At 35.7% G+C, this 23,140-nt stretch overlaps 1 protein-coding gene across 2 annotated transcripts; it reads left to right on the top strand.

Moving 5' to 3' along the window:
* Positions 1-16,700: 16,700 nt before the first annotated feature.
* Positions 16,701-21,483, top strand: LOC125216457 (sclareol synthase, chloroplastic-like). Of its 2 annotated transcripts, none has more exons than XM_048118169.1 (11): positions 16,701-16,802; positions 16,887-16,951; positions 18,245-18,402; positions 18,524-18,621; positions 18,692-18,894; positions 18,962-19,071; positions 19,570-19,668; positions 19,773-19,991; positions 20,219-20,360; positions 20,787-21,032; positions 21,168-21,483. In XM_048118169.1, exons 1-11 carry the CDS (start codon positions 16,736-16,738, stop codon positions 21,450-21,452), a joined length of 1,692 nt encoding a protein of 563 aa, XP_047974126.1. In that variant the 5' UTR covers positions 16,701-16,735; the 3' UTR covers positions 21,453-21,483. The 2 variants fall into 2 exon arrangements, with proteins under 2 accessions (XP_047974126.1, XP_047974125.1); XM_048118168.1 differs by having other exon boundaries at positions 20,180-20,360.
* Positions 21,484-23,140: the final 1,657 nt, after the last annotated feature.

The raw sequence follows: 23,140 nt of genomic DNA, 5'->3' as shown, positions 1-23,140 counted from the left end.
TTGGACGACGGAAACATGAGGTGGTGTAACAATCCCAAAACATTAAGACATTACTATTATTTGTAGTATTAGCTTAACAACAAATAGTTATAGATAAGTTAAAAAAAAACCTGTCCCTTTATATTTTAAAATAAGAGATCTTTGAGTTAGATGAGAATTGAGACAAGATATTAATAGAAGTTGTTTGTTTTAACCACGATTAATTAAAAGTGAAATCAAATAATAAATCCAGATAATAGTTTGTAATATCCGATACCCGAATAGAATGCCCGATTAAGTCTAACATCGCAAACAAGCATATCCTAGTCTATTACAATTAAGGAGAAAGACGAGCAAGTCTCGGGCAGCCAATTTAACAGTCATGTTCGTACTCCAAGTAAATCTGGTACATCAATGAGAATCGCATATGTTCCTTAATGGATGTTATTTCCTACAAAAGGTGAGAATTTGAGAATGTAAGAAAATAATTGTTGAGCAGATCTTGAAATGGATGTGAGAAAATCAACTCATATCTAATACGCAGATTTGTGCAGGATGATCAAGGAAGGAAATTTACCTCCACGTCCAATCAAATCCTTTAGAAGATTTCAACCAAGTGGGCATTTAATGCTAATGCAAGAGATTAAAGCTTCATATGCTCCCTCAATTCTCAAACCACATTCTTAGCCGTAAGATCAACAAATAGATCCAAATTAGATCTTTGAGGAGATTTTAGGCAATTAAATCTCCCCCCGATTGGATAGCAACTTGCCTGGAAATAACAAGTATATAAACCCCAACATTTCCAAAATCAGCCACCATCACAATCAAACATTTCAAAAAGAAAAATCTTTTCACACCTACATAGAATAGAGGAGTACGACGAGGGAGAGTTGCGAATAATTGTAGGATCAAGTCCCCAATCCAACAACCATTTTTCCGACGTCAAAAAGGTAAATCCCGAATCTTTCTTTGCTTTCATATATGTACAAGCATGCATATATAAATCGGAAACCAGAACCTGCCTAAGTGGGTATTTATATGTGGGTCATTTGATTTTATTGTTTAGGCTAGCATTTTATTTATTCGGGCTAAGGAGTAGTGTAAATAATCTGAGCCCATTTCTAATAAATAGGGAGTGCAATGCATAGTGAAAGTGAGACCCAATTCCGGATTTAATTATTTTTAAGCTTAAACAAAATGGAGTCTTGGCCAAGTTTTGAAATTTATATCATTCCAGATTTAATTATTAAATTTTAGTAATCTAGCATGAGCCAAATTAAATATGGAATCCGAGACTAATACAAGAAGAAGCATCAAATAGTATATGAGTTTTAGAAATTTCTTAACGGATAAGTGAAAAAAGGAATTAATTATTTGGCATTCATTCTAATTAATTAGATTGGTCCTTGAGTCTAATTAGTATATAATACTGTGATATTTCCAAAAAGATTATCTCTGCAAGCTACGGTCGAAGCGAGAAATTCATGTTAAGGAAATTAAACGAATGAGGTGGACTTTCTATCCTACATTATTATGTGGGCTTTCTGTTACTATACAGTTGTTCAAGTATGTTAATTGATGAATTAACATTCAGCTCAAGAAATGAGCTCAGTGATAAGACCGTTAGGAGCAGTTCCAACTGATTCAGTTTAGCTCATTCTTTTAGTTAGGGATTTGTCTTGCTTTTAGAGTTGTATTGCAGCGAGATATAAAGGATATGGATCTGAGAAATGTATAGTTGTAACTAGAGAAAAATCTTCATTCATTTACATCAAGAAATACACGATCTACTTTCTGTCAGTGTGTGTGTTCTTCCTCTCTCTCTTTCGTGTTTCTTCAATTGTGTTCGATTGATTGATATTCCAACAATTGGCGCCGTCCAGTGGAAAATTTTGATAAATCAAGAAAGAGAAGATGATGGCCGCTAGGCTAGAGGCTGAGAAATTCACGGGGAAGAACGATTACGGTCTTTGAAAAATAAAGATGCGTGCGGTTCTTGTGCAGCAGGGGCTTGCATCTGTTTTGACTCCGACAGATCCTGAGGATAAGGGCAAGGCACCCGCTCTCGATGAGAAGGCTCAGGCGAAGTTCGACGAGATGCAATTGAAGGCTCATAGCGTCGTGATTTTATGCCTTGGTGATAAAGCTTTAAGGGAAGTTCAACACCAGAAAACAGCAGTAGCGATCTTGGCGAAGCTGGATGAAGTTTATTTGGCGAAATCGTTAGCCAATCGCCTCTACATGAAGAGGAGGTTGTACTCTTACAGTTTCTCTGAAGAAAGATCAATTATTGAGCAATTGGAGGACTTTGCGAAATCAATAGATGATCTTGAGGCCGTAGATGTGAAGATCAGTGATCAAGATAAGGCAATATTGGTCCTCAACGCCTTGCTCAATTCCTATGATTATATGCGGGATGCGATCTTGTATGGTCAAGATAGAGCCATTACCCTAGCCGAAGTCCATGCTGCTCTTATGGCAAACAGAAGGGAAACATTAAGCGCCTTGATCCCAAGTAATGTCTAGCTTCCAACGGTCTTATCACTGAGCTCATTTCTTGAGCTGAATGTTAATTCATCAATTAACAAACCTCCACCTTGGATTAATCATTCAGCACAACCAGTAACATGGATCAAGTTTAAAAGCTTTAAACAATATTCAAACTTTTCCTTGCTCAAAGGCTTGGTGAGCATATCCGAGGGATTGTGAGTTGTATCAATCTTCTCCACCCCACCTCTAATAAACTAAAGTCACATCTATATGCTTGTACCTTTCATGGAACATCTGGTGCTTAGCAAGACATATTGTCCCATTGTTATCACAATGGACTGTTATAGCTTGCTGATTTATCCCAAAATCTGATGTCAAACCTTTCAGCCATTTACTCTCTTTCACAGCTGGGGTTAGAGCCATGTATTCAGCTTCCGTGGTGGACAAAGCAACCACATCTTGGAGCACTAACTTCCAGCAAATTGCTGAACCATAGATAGTGAAAACATACCCTGTCTGAGATCTTCTTGTATCCAGATTGGTAGCATTGTCTGAATCACAAAAACCATGTAATGCATCCCCTTCTTTTTCTGACTTATGCTCATATAAAATTTCCAGATTATCAGCTCCTTTTAGGTACCTGAGAGTCCACTTTAAAACATTTCAGTGTTCCCTCCCATGATCTGTCATATACCTACTTGTAGCACTGATAGCATAAGCCAAATCTAGCCTTGTACAAATCATTATATACGTGATGCTTCCTACAATGTTTGAGTAGGGAATCAGACTCATCTCCACCTTTTCTTCTTCTGACTTTGGTCTTTGATCACAAGACAATTTGAAATGTTGGGCTAGAGGAGTTCCAGTAGGCTTCATGTTCTGTATATTGAATTTCTTCAAGATCTTACTGATATAGTTTGACTGGAACATCCATAACTTTCCTCTTTTTCTGTCCTGATCATGTCCATTCCTAATATCCTCCTAGCCTCACCCAAATCATTCATTTCAAAATTAGCTTTCAGCTGCTCCTTGATCTTTCTGATCTCACCAATGTCAAGTCCAGCCACCAACATATATAGCAGCAAATATACGTCAGAAGATCCCTTCTGTCTTCTAACATACACACAATTGTCATATTTAGACTTTCTAAGGCCATGCCAGTACATGCACTTTCCAAATTTCTTATACCATTGTCTTGAACTTTGCTTCAGACCATATATGCTTCTTTTAAGCATACAAACTTTGTCCTCTAATCCAGGGACTTCAAAACCTTTGGGTTGAGCCATGTATATGGTTTCTTCAAGCTCTCCATTTAAGAATGTGGTTTTAACATCAAGTTGTTCTAGAAACCAATCCTTTTGTGCAACCATAGCCAGGAGCATTCTAAGAGAGGTGTGCTTTACAACTGGTGAAAATACTTCATTAAAATCCACCCCTTCTTCTTGAGTGAACCCCCGAGCAACTAATCTAGCTATGAGCCTGACCTTTTCTTGATCAGCAGTTTCAATTTTCTTCTTATATACCCATTTACAGCTTATGACTCTCCTCATCACATCCTTATCGGCCAGGATCCAGGTCTTATTTCTGATGAGAGAATCAAATTCATCTTTCATTGCACTGATCCATTTTCTCCTTCTCTGGTCCACTAATTGCTTCTAAATACGTAGCTGGCTCAGAATATTCTATCTGCTCAGCTACATCCAAAGCAAAAGACAACATTTCACAATCTGGATATTTTGCTGGCAACCTCCTATTAGTTCTCCTTGCTCTATCTCTGGCTAATAAGTAATCGCTTAGGTCCTGCCCTTGCTATTCTGGAGCAACCAGTTGATCACCCACATGATCATCATCAGGCTGGTGTATCAGAACCCAGGGTTTCCCTTGAATCAGGCGCTAGACTCCACCTCAAAAAAATCATCCACTAGTAGCATTCTTGTCACTCTTGAAACAAGGCATCTGATCTAATACAACATCCCTGCTTACCACTATCTTGTGATTCTTGGGCTCCAAACACCATAATCTGCAACCCTTCACACCTTTTTGATATCCAAGCACTACACACCTCAATGCCCTTGGATCCAGTTTACTCTCTCTAGTGTGAGCAAAGGCTCTTCAGCCAAATGACCTGAGTCTAGAATAATCAGCCTGACTTCCATACCACTTCTCATCAGGAATTTCACCATTTATACTAGATGAAGGACACTTGTTGATTAGATGAGTAGCTATAGAAATTGTTTCCCCCCGAACTTCTTTTTTAAACCTGATGAAAGTAGCATACACCTTACCCTTTCCAGCAATATCCTATTTTAGCCTCTCAACAATGCCATTTTGTTGGAGATTAGTTAGACTGTTCTGTGCCTTTTCATTCCCTTTTCTTTACAGAAACTATCAAATTCCTTAGATAGGTATTCAAGACCATTATCTGTCCTAAAACACTTAAGTGAACAACCTTTTTCCAACTCCACTTCCTTGCACCAATTCTTAAACACAGAAAAAACATCTGACTTTTCTTTCAAGATATAAACCCAAGCTTTCCTTGAATAATCATCTATGATCGACATATAATACCTCCCCTCTCCCAGAGAATTCACAGGGGCAAGTACCCACAAGTTAGAGTGTGCATAGTCTAGTGGAGAGGTAGAAATATGGTGTTTACATGCTGGGAATGGCAGCTTCTTAGCTTTTCCTCTGATGCAATCTTCACATTGATCCATCTTTTGCCCAGTATCACCATTGATCAGCCCCCTCTTCACCGCTTGCCTGAGGCTTCCTTCTGCAGGATGTCCCATCCTCAAAATGCCATAGTTTCAAATCTTGCACCACAGTGGCATTTGCTTCCCCAAGTATGACAGTGGCATCAAGGTAATATAGACTCCTAATTCTCTTAGCCACCATCTTCACTTCTGATCCTTTGTGAACTATCATTCTCCCATCAGATGAATTGAATGAATATCCCTTAAGTTCCAATGTCTCAAGAGAAATAAGATTTCTTTTAATTTGAGGTATGAATATTACCTTAATGAGAATCTTAATAGATCCATCATGCATCCTCAACTTTATACTGCCAATCCCCTAGATCTGACAAACTTGATCAATCCCTAGGAGCACTGTTCCATTACCCGGCTTCATATTCTGGAACCAATCAATATTGGGGCTCATATGAAAAGAGCACCCTAAATCCATGATCCAAGAGTTCTCATCAGTTGTATCCACCACATTCAAGACTTCTGGTACCCCATCATCTTCACTAAAGACAATATTAGAATTCGACCCTTTTTCTGAAGCTTGCTTCCTTTTCCAAGCGAAGCAATCTTTCTTAATGAGGTCGGACTTCTTGCACCAGTGGCAAGAACGAGTCTCCTTGGCTCCATTTGGATCGGACTTCGTATCATCGAACTTACTCTTGAATTTCTTCTTGCCAAACTTGCTTTCAGTTATTTAAATTTATAGAATGTTTTGCCTTTCCATATTTTTGTTTTGAGTATTGTCTATTTGTTTGTCTAGAAAGGGAGCGACCCTACTAGCCAGTTTATGTTATAATCGAATTCGGGTCTAAGTGAGGAGTGATTCACTGCTCGGGCTAGTGTACACCAAGGACCGTGAGCCATCCTTTAAGTTGGCCAGTTGTTGTGACCGTGGAATGTGGCCACATTTCCGGCACAAAAAAAAGAAGTTCAGATATGGTATAGTTTTTGGGAAAATTTACTGCGCAGTCACAATTTGAAGAGAAAATGATTTTAGTGTTCTCAGACATTTCAATAAAACCCTGGGTTCACTTAGTGATGGCTTGACAAAACCAGTTTTTATGAAGATATATTTTGACATGTGTCCACTGAGTACAACAAGTACTCAGCCCTTAATATATTTTAAAAATGTATAGGTGACAAACACAGATTTTGCATGTTTTTAAGGGCTAGATTTGATTTGTTTTAAGTGTCAATCATGCAAATTATTTTCTTAAATAGAATATGTTATGCATGTTGGTATTTTGACGTGTTAGTTGAGAAATGATAGAATCAGGCAGAAAAAGGTGCAAAAAGTCCAAGGTGCAACAGCCTCGGTTCAAGCTGAGTTTAGGGGTAGTATTGAAGTCCAATCAGTGATTAATACCATTCTCTTCGTCTTCGAAAGAGCTTCGCGTGGATACCTTGCAAGTCTTAATCGGAGTTTTATGGAGAAAGTTATGACCATTCTACAAATATTGTGCAGTGCAGTCAAAGCTGATGGAAATTAGGCAGAAATTCAAGGAATAAAATAAATTGTTGCCCAAATCTCTCCCATTTATTGTAGGGCACGAAAATTGTCAAAAATAAACCTTTTTACAGCCTAAAAATATCTCTTAACCTAATTCATAATCTTTATCTCAAAACCTCCAATCCTTCCCCCTTTACACATTCTTCACTGCTCGGGCTAGTGTACACCAAGGACCGTGAGCCATCCTTTAAGTTGGCCAGTTGTTGTGACCGTGGAATGTGGCCACATTTCCGGCACCAAAAAGAAGTTCAGAAATGGTATAGTTTTTGGGAAAATTTACTGCGCAGTCACAATTTGAAGAGAAAATGATTTTAGTGTTCTCAGACATTTCAATAAAACCCTGGGTTCACTTAGTGATGGCTTGACAAAACCAGTTTTTATGAAGATATATTTTGACATGTGTCCACTGAGTACAACAATTACTCAGCCCTTAATATATTTTAAAAATATATAGGTGACAAACACAGATTTTGCATGTTTTTAAGGGCTAGATTTGATTTGTTTTAAGTGTCAATCATGCAAATTATTTTCTTAAATTGAATATGTTATGCATGTTGGTATTTTGACGTGTTAGTTGAGAAATGATAGAATCAGGCAGAAAAAGGTGCAAAAAGTCCAAGGTGCAACAGCCTCGGTTCAAGCTGAGTTTAGGGGTAGTATTGAAGTCCAATCAGTGATTAATACCATTCTCTTCGTCTTCGAAAGAGCTTCGCGTGGATACCTTGCAAGTCTTAATCGGAGTTTTATGGAGAAAGTTATGACCATTCTACAAATATTGCGCAGTGCAGTCAAAGCTGATGGAAATTAGGCAGAAATTCAAGGAATAAAATAAATTGTTGCCCAAATCTCTCCCATTTATTGTAGGGCACGAAAATTGTCAAAAATAAACCTTTTTACAGCCTAAAAATATCTCTTAACCTAATTCATAATCTTTATCTCAAAACCTCCAATCCTTCCCCCTTTACACATTCTTCACTGCTCGGGCTAGTGTACACCAAGGACCGTGAGCCATCCTTTAAGTTGGCCAGTTGTTGTGACCGTGGAATGTGGCCACATTTCCGGCACCAAAAAGAAGTTCAGAAATGGTATAGTTTTTGGGAAAATTTACTGCGCAGTCACAATTTGAAGAGAAAATGATTTTAGTGTTCTCAGACATTTCAATAAAACCCTGGGTTCACTTAGTGATGGCTTGACAAAACCAGTTTTTATGAAGATATATTTTGACATGTGTCCACTGAGTACAACAAGTACTCAGCCCTTAATATATTTTAAAAATGTATAGGTGACAAACACAGATTTTGCATGTTTTTAAGGGCTAGATTTGATTTGTTTTAAGTGTCAATCATGCAAATTATTTTCTTAAATTGAATATGTTATGCATGTTGGTATTTTGACGTGTTAGTTGAGAAATGATAGAATCAGGCAGAAAAAGGTGCAAAAAGTCCAAGGTGCAACAGCCTCGGTTCAAGCTGAGTTTAGGGGTAGTATTGAAGTCCAATCAGTGATTAATACCATTCTCTTCGTCTTAAAAAGAGCTTCGCGTGGATACCTTGCAAGTCTTAATCGGAGTTTTATGGAGAAAGTTATGACCATTCTACAAATATTGCGCAGTGCAGTCAAAGCTGATGGAAATTAGGCAGAAATTCAAGGAATAAAATAAATTGTTGCCCAAATCTCTCCCATTTATTGTAGGGCACGAAAATTGTCAAAAATAAACCTTTTTACAGCCTAAAAATATCTCTTAACCTAATTCATAATCTTTATCTCAAAACCTCCAATCCTTCCCCCTTTACACATTCTTCACTGCTCGGGCTAGTGTACACCAAGGACCGTGAGCCATCCTTTAAGTTGGCCAGTTGTTGTGACCGTGGAATGTGGCCACATTTCCGGCGCCAAAAAGAAGTTCCGATATGGTATAGTTTTTGGGAAAATTTACTGCGCAGTCACAATTTGAAGAGAAAATGATTTTAGTGTTCTCAGACATTTCAATAAAACCCTGGGTTCACTTAGTGATGGCTTGACAAAACCAGTTTTTATGAAGATATATTTTAACATGTGTCCACTGAGTACAACAAGTACTCAGCCCTTAATATATTTTAAAAATGTATAGGTGACAAACACAGATTTTGCATGTTTGTAAGGGCTAGATTTGATTTGTTTTAAGTGTCAATCATGCAAATTATTTTCTTAAATTGAATATGTTATGCATGTTGGTATTTTGACGTGTTAGTTGAGAAATGATAGAATCAGGCAGAAAAAGGTGCAAAAAGTCCAAGGTGCAACAGCCTCGGTTCAAGCTGAGTTTAGGGGTAGTATTGAAGTCCAATCAGTGATTAATACCATTCTCTTCGTCTTCGAAAGAGCTTCGCGTGGATACCTTGCAAGTCTTAATCGGAGTTTTATGGAGAAAGTTATGACCATTCTACAAATATTGCGCAGTGCAGTCAAAGCTGATGGAAATTAGGCAGAAATTCAAGGAATAAAATAAATTGTTGCCCAAATCTCTCCCATTTATTGTAGGGCACGAAAATTGTCAAAAATAAACCTTTTTACAGCCTAAAAATATCTCTTAACCTAATTCATAATCTTTATCTCAAAACCTCCAATCCTTCCCCCTTTACACATTCTTCACTGCTCGGGCTAGTGTACACCAAGGACCGTGAGCCATCCTTTAAGTTGGCCAGTTGTTGTGACCGTGGAATGTGGCCACATTTCCGGCGCCAAAAAAAAGTTCCGATATGGTATAGTTTTTGGGAAAATTTACTGCGCAGTCACAATTTGAAGAGAAAATGATTTTAGTGTTCTCAGACATTTCAATAAAACCCTGGGTTCACTTAGTGATGGCTTGACAAAACCAGTTTTTATGAAGATATATTTTAACATGTGTCCACTGAGTACAACAAGTACTCAGCCCTTAATATATTTTGAAAATGTATAGGTGACAAACACAGATTTTGCATGTTTGTAAGGGCTAGATTTGATTTGTTTTAAGTGTCAATCATGCAAATTATTTTCTTAAATTGAATATGTTATGCATGTTGGTATTTTGACGTGTTAGTTGAGAAATGATAGAATCAGGCAGAAAAAGGTGCAAAAAGTCCAAGGTGCAACAGCCTCGGTTCAAGCTGAGTTTAGGGGTAGTATTGAAGTCCAATCAGTGATTAATACCATTCTCTTCGTCTTCGAAAGAGCTTCGCGTGGATACCTTGCAAATCTTAATCGGAGTTTTATGGAGAAAGTTATGACCATTCTACAAATATTGCGCAGTGCAGTCAAAGCTGATGGAAATTAGGCAGAAATTCAAGGAATAAAATAAATTGTTGCCCAAATCTCTCCCATTTATTGTAGGGCACGAAAATTGTCAAAAATAAACCTTTTTACAGCCTAAAAATATCTCTTAACCTAATTCATAATCTTTATCTCAAAACCTCCAATCCTTCCCCCTTTACACATTCTTCCATTCCATCTTCCACACATAATTCATGCATCTTCCTTTGGAGCGGAGCTCTGCAGATCCAGGCAAGAGAAGACTGAAGATTCAACCTTGGGTTTTATCAATTTTCTTCATGTCTAGTACTTTTACTTTTGTTTTTACTACTTGTTTATGAGTAGTTGAACATCTTTTGTAGAATTTTTGGTGAAATCTATTATGAACATGTTTTGATTTATTGAAATGAACTTTTTCCTAGCTCTTGTGATTGTTTTGCTTTCATGTCTAGTACTTTGTAGTGGAGCTCTGCAGATCCAGGCAAGAGAAGACTAAAGATTGAAGATTCAACCTTGGGTTTTATCAATTTCTTTCATGTCTAGTACTTCTACTTTTGTTTTTACTACTTGTCTATGAATAGTTAAACATCTTTTGTAGAATTTTTGGTGAAATCTATTATGAACATGTTTTGATTTGTTGAAATGAACTTTTTCCTAGCTCTTGTGATTGTTTTGCTTGTTCTTGTGCTTTTATTGTCATTTTTTCTGGCCAACTTTAGAACTATATCTGTTTAACTAGATTAATCGAGAGATAGCTAGTTTTACGTTGTAAAAGGAACGAGTACAACACATAGGTTTATCTGCACTCGAGAGAAGGGACCTTTTGTGAGGGCTTGAGTCTTAAGAACTTAAGGAGTTATAATCTAATCTATTGGAATGAGACTTTGATAGTTAGAGTCTAATCTAGAATTCACAACCCTAGTGTTAGTAATCTACGTTTGTGCCGCATGGGAAAAACTTAAGTGACTCGTTCTATCGAAGTATAAACTGTGCTAGGTTATTATAGTTGAAATTTGGATAACCATAACTGTGAACGCACATCCACGGAATTCTCTTATCTCTCATATTTTACCTCTTTAATTATTTGCATTAGTTGTTTATTTGCTTTCAACTTGTTTTTAGTTTTCAAAATCTCCAAAAGTTTCGGTTTTTCAAATAGTGAATGAAGCTTAGTAGAAGGTAGAGAGTCTCTGATTGTTTTTCCCGAAATCGATATCTGATACTGACCTTTAGCTATACTATTCCTACTTTGTATACTTGCAGGTATTTATGCCATCCACAACACCATCTCTTATTCATCCCTTAACCATCTCATCCCTTAACTATTCATGGGCCTCACTGTACTTTTCAGCCCATCTCTTAACTAAGAGACAACACCTGCATCCCTCCATCTCTTAACCATCTCATCCCTTAACTATTCATTCAATTTTATTTTTTATTTTTAATTCCAAAAAATTCAATTAATAAAAACACACTTCATTAAATAAAATAAAAATGACAAATTAAAGGCCTAAAAAATAAAAAATACATAATTTAAAATCCTAAAAATAAAAAAAAATACATAATTAAAATCCTAAAAAAAATTAAAAATACATAATTAAAATACTCTAAATTAAACTATAAAAACTACTCCGCCGGCGAATCATCCCCCGAAGTCTGTGGCGGTGCACCCAAGTTAAATCGAGACTGAATACCAAGTTGAGCTTTCATATGCTCAATGCCGCCCATATGGGCTTCGAATTGGGGAGGACTCATTTTTGAAGTGTCAGCCATCGTGGCGAGCAGGTACATGGACATTAGGGTGTTCGAGCCCGTACCGGAGCCCGAGCCCGAGCCCGCCTGGCTTGATTCGCCGCGGCCCCTACCCCTCCCCCTCGCTCTAGCCGCCTTCGCCGCCTTGGTCCCTTGTGGCCGACGTCGTGAACCGGAAGACCCCCCTGCATCATCGGTTGACGTGCCCTCTTGTGAGGTGTTGCCTGAGCCGCCCTCACTAGACGAGTATTGGCCACGCGCTGTGTGCTTCGTGCGTTGCGATCTCGAGCCCGACTGGACACCGCCAGCCCATCTTTCAAGGTGGTGGACTTGCGACCAAACATCGACATACTTGAAATCTTTACCGACGTCGTCTTTAAACACCCGCAACGCCTCTCTCAGAATGTCGGCTCCACTGGCTCCGCTTTGGTAATTCGCCTCTTCTACCATGTATATCGCGCAAAATTTTTTGACATCTTTGTCGCATCGGTCCCAATGACCGCGGAGCATTTTTCACGTTGCGGGCAAAGGTCTTCTTCGGCCTTCGTGCGTTGTAAAGTTCGGTGACTTTTTTCCAGAAACACAAGCTGGTTTGTTGATTCCCGACGACATGATCGTACGAGACGGTGATCCAAGCGTCGTACAGAGCCAACGTCTCTTTTTGGTTGTATGGATGACGGCCGCCGTCCACCACAACCTCGTCGTCGCCCTCTTCCTCCTCGGCCACCTCGGCATTGACGCCGATCCTGGCAGAGCGTCCACCTATCGGCCGGTATTCCTAAGTGCGTTCATCCGGAAAATTCTCCGGAATTTGGAATAATCCCGGCGATTGCCCGCACCTCTGGGGGAGGGACGATAGTATGCATCCACATCAAAATGTGGTGGTTGGTACACCGGCGGAGTTGTCGAGCCTTGGGTGCCCGGCGACGAACCGGTATCGGTAGTACCCAAAACGTTATACATGCCTGCCTAATCGCTAAACGAGTTCAAGTCGAACCCCCCAGAGCAATTGTCATTGATATTTGCCGTTACAACTGCCCTCCCAGCCCCCACGCTCCCACGTTCTTAGACTAAAAAAATTTGCCTCCCACGTTCTTATGTCACAACACACAAGACATGGACAAAAACCACTATGAATCTTACGATACACTAGTTTTGCGAAAGCTATTTCTACATTTTTATTTAAACATGGGTTTCTATACTTCTTTTTACCATTAAAAATAGTTTTGATGGTCAGTATTAATGTAAAATTGAAAAAAAAAAAGTTAAGAGGAAAACGATTAAAGTAGTGTTAGTTAAATGAAATTCACCTTGTAAAAGATAGAAACTTATACTCCCTCCGTTTCATAGTAATGGAGGCAAAACTTTTCCGCGTGGAGATTAAGAAAAATTGTGTTAGGTGAGTTAAGTAAAGAGAGAATAAAGTGGAAAATGAAAAAGGTAGAGAGATGAAGATAGAAAAAAGTAAGAGAGAGTAAAGTAGGTGTGGAAAAATGTGTTGACTTTTACTAAAAAGAGAAATGACTCAATTACTATGGAACAGGCGGAAATGGAAAAACGTCCCTATTACTATGGAACGGAGGGAGTATTTAATAGACAATTTAATATTGAAAAAAAAAGTAAACTATTCTCTCCGTCCCACTGAAAATGACTCATTTTTTTTTGGTTTGTTCCAATTAAGATGACCTCATTATTAAAAATGAAAATAATTTTTATTTTTACTTTATTCTCTTTTTCTTACTTTAATTTCTCCACTTAACACACAAAATAAAATTATATAAAATTTTGTATTGCCTAAGAATAGAGTTATCTTCTATGAAATGGAGCGAATATATTTTTATGGACAGAGACAAATAACAATAATATAGTCACAACAAGGATTCAAAACAAGAGCGAAGTAATACAATAACATTGATGGTTGGTTAGCATACAAATGTTTAATGTTTTAAAATAGTATACTTAGCCAGTCGTTCCACCAAAAGTATTGACATTTAATTTTGGACGGCCAACCAATTACTAATAAATGATCTACTAGTGATCCACTAGTAATATTTCATATGCTATGGTGGAATACTAAAATATCAAAATAATATACTAGTGTAAGATTACTCATTCGTCTACTAGTAATATTTCATATGCTATGATGGAATACTAAAATATCAAAATAATATAGTACTAGCGTAAGATTACTCATTCGTTTCGTTTCTATTAAGTTGAGTTATATTCTTTTTTGAGACACCTCAATTAAATTAAGTTATTTCCTTTTCTGATAAATAATAAAACATTCAATTATTCATATTATTTACAATTATTTTATCTTTTCAACTTTATTCCTTTTTTTTATTTTTCAATATAACTTCTTAATCTGTTCAAATTTTTTGACTTAAATTAGTTGTGATAGAGGAATATAGGTTAAGATCACTTGCAGGTTATGAGTGACATCAACATTGTTTTATATACGTAAATAAACATATTGCAACGACATTGAATTTTGTTTCACACCTACATTGTTGTGACTTCTTTGAGCCAAACTTAGTTTGCCTTTCTACAATATGATAATTTGCGATTTATTTTGATGGCCTTGCGTTTCTGACTTTATCTATATTCGTTTAATATTTTACTTCCCAATTGGTGGTGCGTTTAATATTTTACTTTTATCTATATTCGTTTAATATTTTACTTCCCACTTGGTGGTGTTGGTTAAAAATTTAGACTTCCACGTAATTAATTTAACATGTATAGTTATATTTTAGTTGTCCAATTAAATGATTCTATAAAGATTTAATGTGGATTAAAAGTATATTTATTTATTATGGAAATAAACATAGATACCATATGTGATTTTTTATTTGATGGGGTAACGAATAGAAAATAAAGGGGCTTATAATTTATAAGCTAGGCTTATAGTCCCTAGACGTCAGAAAAACGTTCAATATCTCTATATTCTCTTGACAGACTATTGTGAAGGACGTCTCTGATTGTTTGGAAGAGACTATTGTGAAGGACGTCTCTGATTGTTTGGAAGATCCATAGCCGCTGCAAAGCAATTCCGCCTTCCAATTCGTTATGGGTCTAGGTACGCTTTCGCTCTACAGATTTTACTCATTCTCCGTTATTTTCTATTATTCATCATAGCAAGCTTTATGCAATTATTCACCCAATTATTCCAAAAGTGCAATCGTATCAAGCAATCTAATCGCGACATCTGAACAACCAATTGCTAGTATATATCCAAGAAATATCTAATTTTACATTTTTATAGTAACTTTTGTTATTTGATCAGTATTTTGTTATGTCATATTAATAGTTGTTATGGTGTAAGCTAGATATAAGAGTTTTTGTGTGTGGTACCATCTATATACCTCCATAGATACTCTTTCTTTGACTGGTATAAAATTTTATGCAACTTAATTTATTCTCTGTGTTAAGTGGAGAGAATATAAAATAAGAAAGGGGAATAGAGATAAAATTATTTCTATTTTTCAGACATTTGTCATGTTTAGTTGAGATAAACTAAAAAGGAAAATGTCTTCGGTGGAATAGAGGAAGTATATTTACATCTATTTTAGTGTGTATTATCTTATCAATCAAACTAAATAATACTCCATCCATCCACCACAGATGTCCAATTTTGACATTTTCATCCGTCCATCAATAAATGTCTCATTTACATTTTACAATTTTTATTAGTAGACCTCATATTTCATTAACTTTATTTTATCTAACTCATATTTTATTATAAAATAAATTATAAAAATAGAACTCATCATCCACTAATATTTTTCTACTCATAAATTGCTATATTTCTTAAATTTGTTTTATATCAAATGTAGACTTATAATCGTGGACCGAAGAATTATATTAATAGAAACACTTGAGGAATCTAGTAAATATCGTAGATACCTATGCACTAACAACTTGATGGTGTATGTTATAAATATCGTGGACCGAGGAAGTATATTAAAAGAAACATTTGAGGAATCTATTTTACAAAGCTAGAGATGATGTATGTGTGGATACCTATGGGCTATGCATTAACAACTTGATTTAATTTTCTTAATTTTTGAATAATGTTTTTATATATTTTTATATGGCTAGCCAGTGGCAGCATAGCTTTATTGTACACGAATATGGCCCTCGTGAATTATCTCAACATAAATGCTTGTGCAGCTAACAACAAAGTTTGATAACCACCAAATTTTGTTTTGCTTATAGCCCACTAAGTCAAACTCAAATAGTACGCCAATGTAAAATTCACTTATTTAATATAGCCGTTTCCCATTAATTGTCTATATTTGTTATTGAGTAATGGCTAAAATTAATCCTGAATATATACCTATTTTACGATTTTGATTCCAGACATTATGTTTTGAACTTTTGCATCCCAAACATTTCAACGGATCACAATCGGTCCAAAATTGACAGTTCCGTTAAGTTTTAATAGTCAACGCCTTTAAAATCGATTTTGACCAAATTAAGCTGTTAATTGATCGTTACAATTTAACGGAACCGTCAATTTTGGACCGTTTGCGATCTGAATTGAAATGTTTGAGATGTAAAAATTCAAAACATAATGTTTGGAAACAAAATCGTAAAATGAGCATATGTTTAGGACCATTTTTTACCTTTACTCTTTATTATTTTCATTCATCCCTTATTCTTTGTCCTTTTTGGAATATCCGATTCTAAATGACACATTTCTAAATATAGAAAATTACTCTTTCTATTTTTTTTCATTCTCTTACTTTATTCTCTCTACTAAACGCACAAAATAACACTACATAAAATCTCATGTCGAATTAGTAATCATGCAGACGGAGAGTATAAGCCGAGAGGAGGAATGCATAACAAAATGTTGAAAGAATAAAAAATTCAAATCACTATAATTCGGAACATCTATATATGACTGTTGCTACATCTTAAATATATATAGAGGCACCGGCAACCAACGGCGCCACCGCAATCCTCCACCTTCCCGCCGGAACTGAAAATGTCGCTCGCCTTGGTCACCCCTTTCTCCGGCTCCAGAGTTGGAAGTTTGAGGAATACTTTTCCACGTCAGCACTTTATATGTTTATTGATAAATGCATGCTTGATTATGTTTATTGGGTAGTAAATAAATACATCTTGTATTTTCACAGGCCATGGATTTCCGGTTACCGGCAATAAGTCATCCCTCACCTTTAGATGCAGCCTTACTACAATAGTAAGTTCCTAAATCATTATCTTGTTTCAGTTATATAAATGAAAGGACAAGTACGTATAATTACTTTTAGAGTAAAGGTCAAATTTGTTTCAAAATATATGATCAAAATACGAATTTGGTCCAAAACTTCACTTTTTGAAAAACAAGTCCATAATAAATGAGATCTTTGTCGGAGTGGTCCTCTTTTGACAGTTCCGTAAAAAAAAGCTAATGGTCATGCCACTGTGCAATTAGTGTTGACCGTTAGTTTTTTGAGAGAACCGTAAAAAAAGACTACTTCGTCCACATTTTCATTTATTATGGACTTATTTTTCAAAGCACGAATGTTTTATTTTGGTGATATGTTTAGGACCAAAATTGACATATACCCTTATTTTTATTATGCACTATAAATTTTTCTGTTAGAAGATAATGAAAATTCCCAAAGACCAAAATGGACTTAGAGCATCTCCAATGCAAATAGGTCAGCCATAGGCCAGCCACTCTCTCTCCCTGCCACGTTAGCAGCACTAAAAATCCACCTGCCACATCAGATTTAGGCCAGCCATAGGCCAATTGCAATAAAAATAATTCAAAATATACTACGTTTACGAAATTAAAATTACGATTAAATTACCGAATTAAATTTACGAGACATATACGGAAAAATTCATTAATTTTATTTAAATAAAAAAAAGTACATTAACTAAAAATAAAAAAAAATTACATAATAAAAAAAATCCGGGCTTCCACACACGAGCCACCGCCCCACTCTACTCCTCACTAATTTATTAAAAAAATACATTTAAAAAGTTAGTATGCCTTCAATCTGTTATAGTTTGTCGCTAGCCGAACGGGGGTCTCGCTGCCCGGTCAGCGAGTCAGGGGTTCAAGGGGGGCGACGCCCCCTTGCCATGGGGGTCCGGGGCCTCTGCGCCCCCGGCCCGACGGTATGACATGTTTCTGTTTTAGGTCTTAATTTTGTATTGGGCTAGTTGTTGTTGTCCATCGCTAGATGTTGCTCTTGTATAGAAATTTAGAGATAGAGAAAATCGCGTTTATATAGTTTTTCAAAAATTAAAAAAAAATTAAAAAATAGGGCTGGCCGATCGCTGGCCGATCGGCACGCCACAATGGCGGCCAGCGCATCGGCCAGCACCACGCCATCGGCTAGCCCACGCCGAAATTTTGGCCGATTTCCCGCTGGCCTACTCCAATGGTTTGGCTAGCCGACCGGCTAGCGACGCGATTCGGCTAGCTGGTTGGCTAGCTGGCATTGGAGATGCTCTTATACGTACCGTTGCATTCTTGTAGGACTTGATGCAAAATATAAAAGAGAAGATCAACGATTCATTGGAAACTGCAATTGTTCATATACCATCTAATCTGTGTGTAATTGACACCCTTCAAAGGTTGGGACCCGACCGTTACTTCCAATCCGAAATCGATACTATCCTAGAAAGCACATACATGTAAGTAAAGAATTGATTTTGTGCTTCCATATTCTGTTGTCTAATGGTTTTTTATTTTCATCTTTTACTTTGTTTTATTACCATCTTCTATATTATTGGTTTGATTTCCATGATCAAACAGGTTGTGGCAACAAAAACACAAAATTATGTTTTCCAATGTTACTACTCATGCAATGGCATTTAGACTTTTGCGAGTTAAAGGATATGAAATTTCCTCAGGTAGAAACAATTCATTAAAATACATTATAATATAGTATACAACAATTCATTCATTTTGTGCACTTCATAGAGGAACTTGCACCATATGATAATCAAGATGGCGTTAGCCAGCAAACAGTTGACGTGGCGATGGTTATCGAGCTTTACAGAGCAGCGCATGAGAGAATAGACGAAGAAGAGAGGTGTCTTGTGAATATACTTGGTTGGACTACCACTTTTCTCAACCACCAGTTGCATAGTAAATCCATTCCTGACAAGAAATTGCACAAATTGGTGAGTTCATATGCTTTGATTCACTGATAAGATTAAGTTTAGACTAATCTTCTCTCATAAATTCAAGGTGGAATTCTACATGAATAACTACCATGGCATACCAATAAGGCTGGGAGTTAGACGAAACCTTGACCTATATGACATGAGTCATTATCAAGCTCTGAGACTTAAAACTAGGTATGCAATATTGTAACAACATCCAATTTATTGAAGTTGCTTTATTGGAGGTATATGTTTATGTTTTATGTATGTTGGCTATTTGAAACTTAATAGTATACAAATATGAGTCTCGTGTGTCTCTCCTCTTATCACGAATTGGTTTTAGGATGGAACCCATGGATTTTGTAGTGTGTATCGATCTAGATTGTCATGAGTTGTGAAAAAAGGGGAATTTTCGTCATAGTTCTAACCTTTCATGCGAACTAGGCTACAATCTTCCTTCTCAACTCTCAAGGATAAGAATTTACCCAAAGTGTATATATTTTGCCTTTTTATATTACTAATTAATACTCCTATAGTTTACTTTTTTTTATGTTAATAGATACTTTACTTGTTACAATATCAATTTGGACATCTTGGACTTCCACTCAAAGCTCTTTTGTATTTTCTTTCCTTTAATTTTCATGATAAATTTACCTTAAAAGTGAATCATGCTCTGTTTTATTTTTTCAACAGATTCTCAAATATATGCAATGAAGATTTTGTAGCATTGGCGATGCAAGATTTCACTATTTGCCAAGCTCAGTACCACAAAGAACTTCAACAACTGCAAAGGTATGATGACCATGGCAATGTACTTTATGTTTATGTATAGTTTTATTTATGTTTATATAAAGTATAAGCATAAAATTGTTGCATGAATTAACCAAATTATGTAGGTGGTATGCAGATTGTAGACTGGACACTTTGAAGTTTGGAAGACAAGTAGTATTCATTTCTTATTTTCTGGCTTCATTAGTCATCGATGATTGTGCTACGTCTGCTCATGCTCGTCTAGCCTTTACCAAAACAACTGTGCTTGCAACCCTTATCGATGATTTTTTCGACTATGGTGGTTCAAGAAAAGAGTGCTACAACATTCTTGAATTAGTCAACGAGTAAGCTTAATTTCTTGCAATTTAATCCAAGTAAAATCTTGAAGTGCTAAAAATAATCCCAGCTATTCAATCGTATATTCTTATGAATTGATTGATTTAAACATGTTTAATTCCATATTTTATCAATCTATCATGTCACTAAATGTCTCTCTCTAGGGAAATTAAAAATTACTAGTAATATTTTTCAGTTTCCTACTTGTTCATCATTTATACAATGAACAAAACAGATGGAAAGAAAAGGCGAGTGCAGAATACGAATCAATGGAAGTTGAGATCATTTTCACAGCACTGTACAATACAGTAAACGAATTGGCAGTGATGGCTAGTGTAGCACAAGGACGTAGTACCAAAGAATTTATAGTTGGAATGGTAAGCACAATTTTCAAGGCGGATTAACATCTGACATTATAAAAAATACCCTAAAACTAAACATCCAACCCGAACTAAACCAAAATTTGAAACTTGGTTTGGTTTTATTTAGGTTTTAGTTCGGGTTGGTTTAATTATTTGGCAAATTTTGGTTTTTAGATTCGAATATATAAAAATCGAAAACCGAATTTATTCTTTATATTACATATATAATATATAATATATTGTACCTAAAATAAACTTTGCGGTGATTCATATTTATTAATATTATGATACTACGTAGATTATAATTGTTTAGATATGTTAATTGGTTAATACGATAGTATTTTTTTATGTTGAGTATAGAAAATTATCTTCTTCTTTTTTTATTTTTGGTTTTTCTAGTTCAGTTTTTGGTGGTTTGATAGTTATATGTTCCAAGTGCAGTGGGTTGAAGTAGTATCATCATTCAAGGTAGAATTAGATGCGTGGAGCAATGGCTCGCAACAAAGCTTGGATGAGTACATGTCTACATCGTGGTTATCAGTTTCCGGAAAAATCGTAGTTCTCATGGCCTTGTTATTCATCGGCGTAAAGTTGTCCGATGAGATGCTCATGAGTGAAGAATGTACTGATTTGTCTAGGCATGTCTCAATCATTATCCGCCTTATCAACGACGTCTGCAGTTTTGAGGTAAGCTTTCTCTTCTCACCTTTAAAATATTTAATAAATAAAAATAAAAATAAAAAATTTTCAAAATATGTGGAGACTTATTGTTGTAATTAACTTTGAGAAACATGAAAAATAGAAGTAAGATTCATTTTATAGAAGGAACGCAAGGAGAATAAAGGAAACAACTGTATGAGCATTCTACTAGCCGACGGAAGAGGCATTACTGAAGAGGAAGCTATTGCAGAGATAAAAGAAATAGTTGAAAATCACAGGAGAAAATTAATGCAAATTGTGTACACAAAGGGAACAATTTTGCCGAGAAGATGCAGAGATATATTTGTGGAGACGTGTAAGGCTGCTTCTTATGTGTACACTAGCAGCGATGAATTTACTACTCCTCAAAAGTTGAAGGAAGATATGAAATCCTTCCTAGGTTTATGAACCACTAAAACCTAAAACTGCATAATTTACAATACGAGGAATTCAGTTTCAATAATCTATTTGTCTTTTTATTACTACTTCAAAACTCTATAATAATGGTGATGCTTTGTTATTTTAGTGCCTAGATCGCAAGCAGATATGTTTCTCACTTATTTACATTTGCAAAGCATTTAGAAGTTGTGTTTTTCGTTATGGCATGTACATTCACTATGGCCTTCAATGGGAAATTGGATATGTAAGCTCTTAAAATATGGAATAAACATGTGCATTGGCAGGTGCAAAATATAATTTTGGAAGAGCTGAAATTGATATTTGTATATTACTATAAAATTTCTAAAATAACATTTTCTAGCATATAAGTTTTTTGGAAAGATTTGGGTTGTATTTGGTGAAGTTAATATTTCTACTTTCAGGTTAATGGATCAAAACACTCATCTGTCTTTTCTATATTTCTTGGGGGTAATTTTGTAAAAGAGGTCTCCCCATTATTGATTTAATTCTTAGCAAACATGTTATGAATAGTGCGGGCCTAACAAATTATCTTGGGCCATTATATTTTGAATCGGGACTATGAACCATAGAAATAGCTAAGAATGAAGCCCAAATCATAGTATATCATGAAAGTTGAACACATCCTATACTATTAATTTCATTTTTAACCACCGGTTGTTCATCAAATTAATAGTCCGATTGGACTAAATTGAAAACAGCCCAACCCAGAAAATGCCTTGAAGTTTGAGAAAGTTAATCAATTGATATCCAGATTATGTGATTGCCAGCAGTACGATGATATACAATAAATCTAGAAAAAAAAATCTTGGTAAACAAAATAATATTTTTTGCAAGTGTTACACGCTTCTTGTTTCAAAACAAATCGTTATATATACTTGCATTACATCTACAATGACAAGAAATAATAAATACATATGACCAATAATTTTTCTTACAAGTGTTACATACTACTTCTTGCTTCAAAACAAATCGTTACATATTCGCATTACATCTACAATAACAAGAAATAATAAATACATACTACCGATATATGAATATATCAATATTTAGAAATTTCGAGGAAGTAATACTCCAAGTCAATTCTTTTCATTTTACGGAGTTTGTTTCCAATTTTTTGATAGTGTTCCATAATAAGAATCATATTTGGTATGAACAAAAATTTTAAGAAATATAAAAAAAAAACAGTAGGTTGAATAAGTTACTGGACTATGTCTATGGTATTCCATTTGTATATATACACTCTCCCCGTCCCAAGGAAGATGACCCTTTCTTTGAGTAACACGAGATTTTATGCAACTTTATTTTGTGTGTAAAGTAGAGAGAGAATAAAGTAGAGATAAAATGTTTCTATTTTTAGTAATGAATAATCTTGATTATGACAAACAAAAAAGGAAAGTGAGTCATCTTAAGTAAGACGGAAGGAGTATTAATTTTATAATAATATATGAGTGGAAATAACGAAATGAGAATATAAGGCCTATTTTATAGTAAAAGTGAAATGTGACTTTTATGTGATAACGAAATAAAATGACAAAATGCGACTCTTTTTATGGAACAATTGTACATAATTTCTTCAATAAATGATAATGCTCATTCAATTACTTTGTGTACTAAGGATCCTACACATTATAGAAATTCAATGTACAGTTCAGTTTTTTAAAAGATTCTTAATACTC

This window comes from Salvia hispanica, chromosome 3, assembly GCF_023119035.1.
Source record: "Salvia hispanica cultivar TCC Black 2014 chromosome 3, UniMelb_Shisp_WGS_1.0, whole genome shotgun sequence".
NCBI classification, from domain to species: Eukaryota; Viridiplantae; Streptophyta; class Magnoliopsida; order Lamiales; family Lamiaceae; genus Salvia; species Salvia hispanica.
The sequence above is the reverse complement of the archived record's forward strand: the minus strand, read 5'-3'. Positions and strand labels throughout refer to the sequence as shown.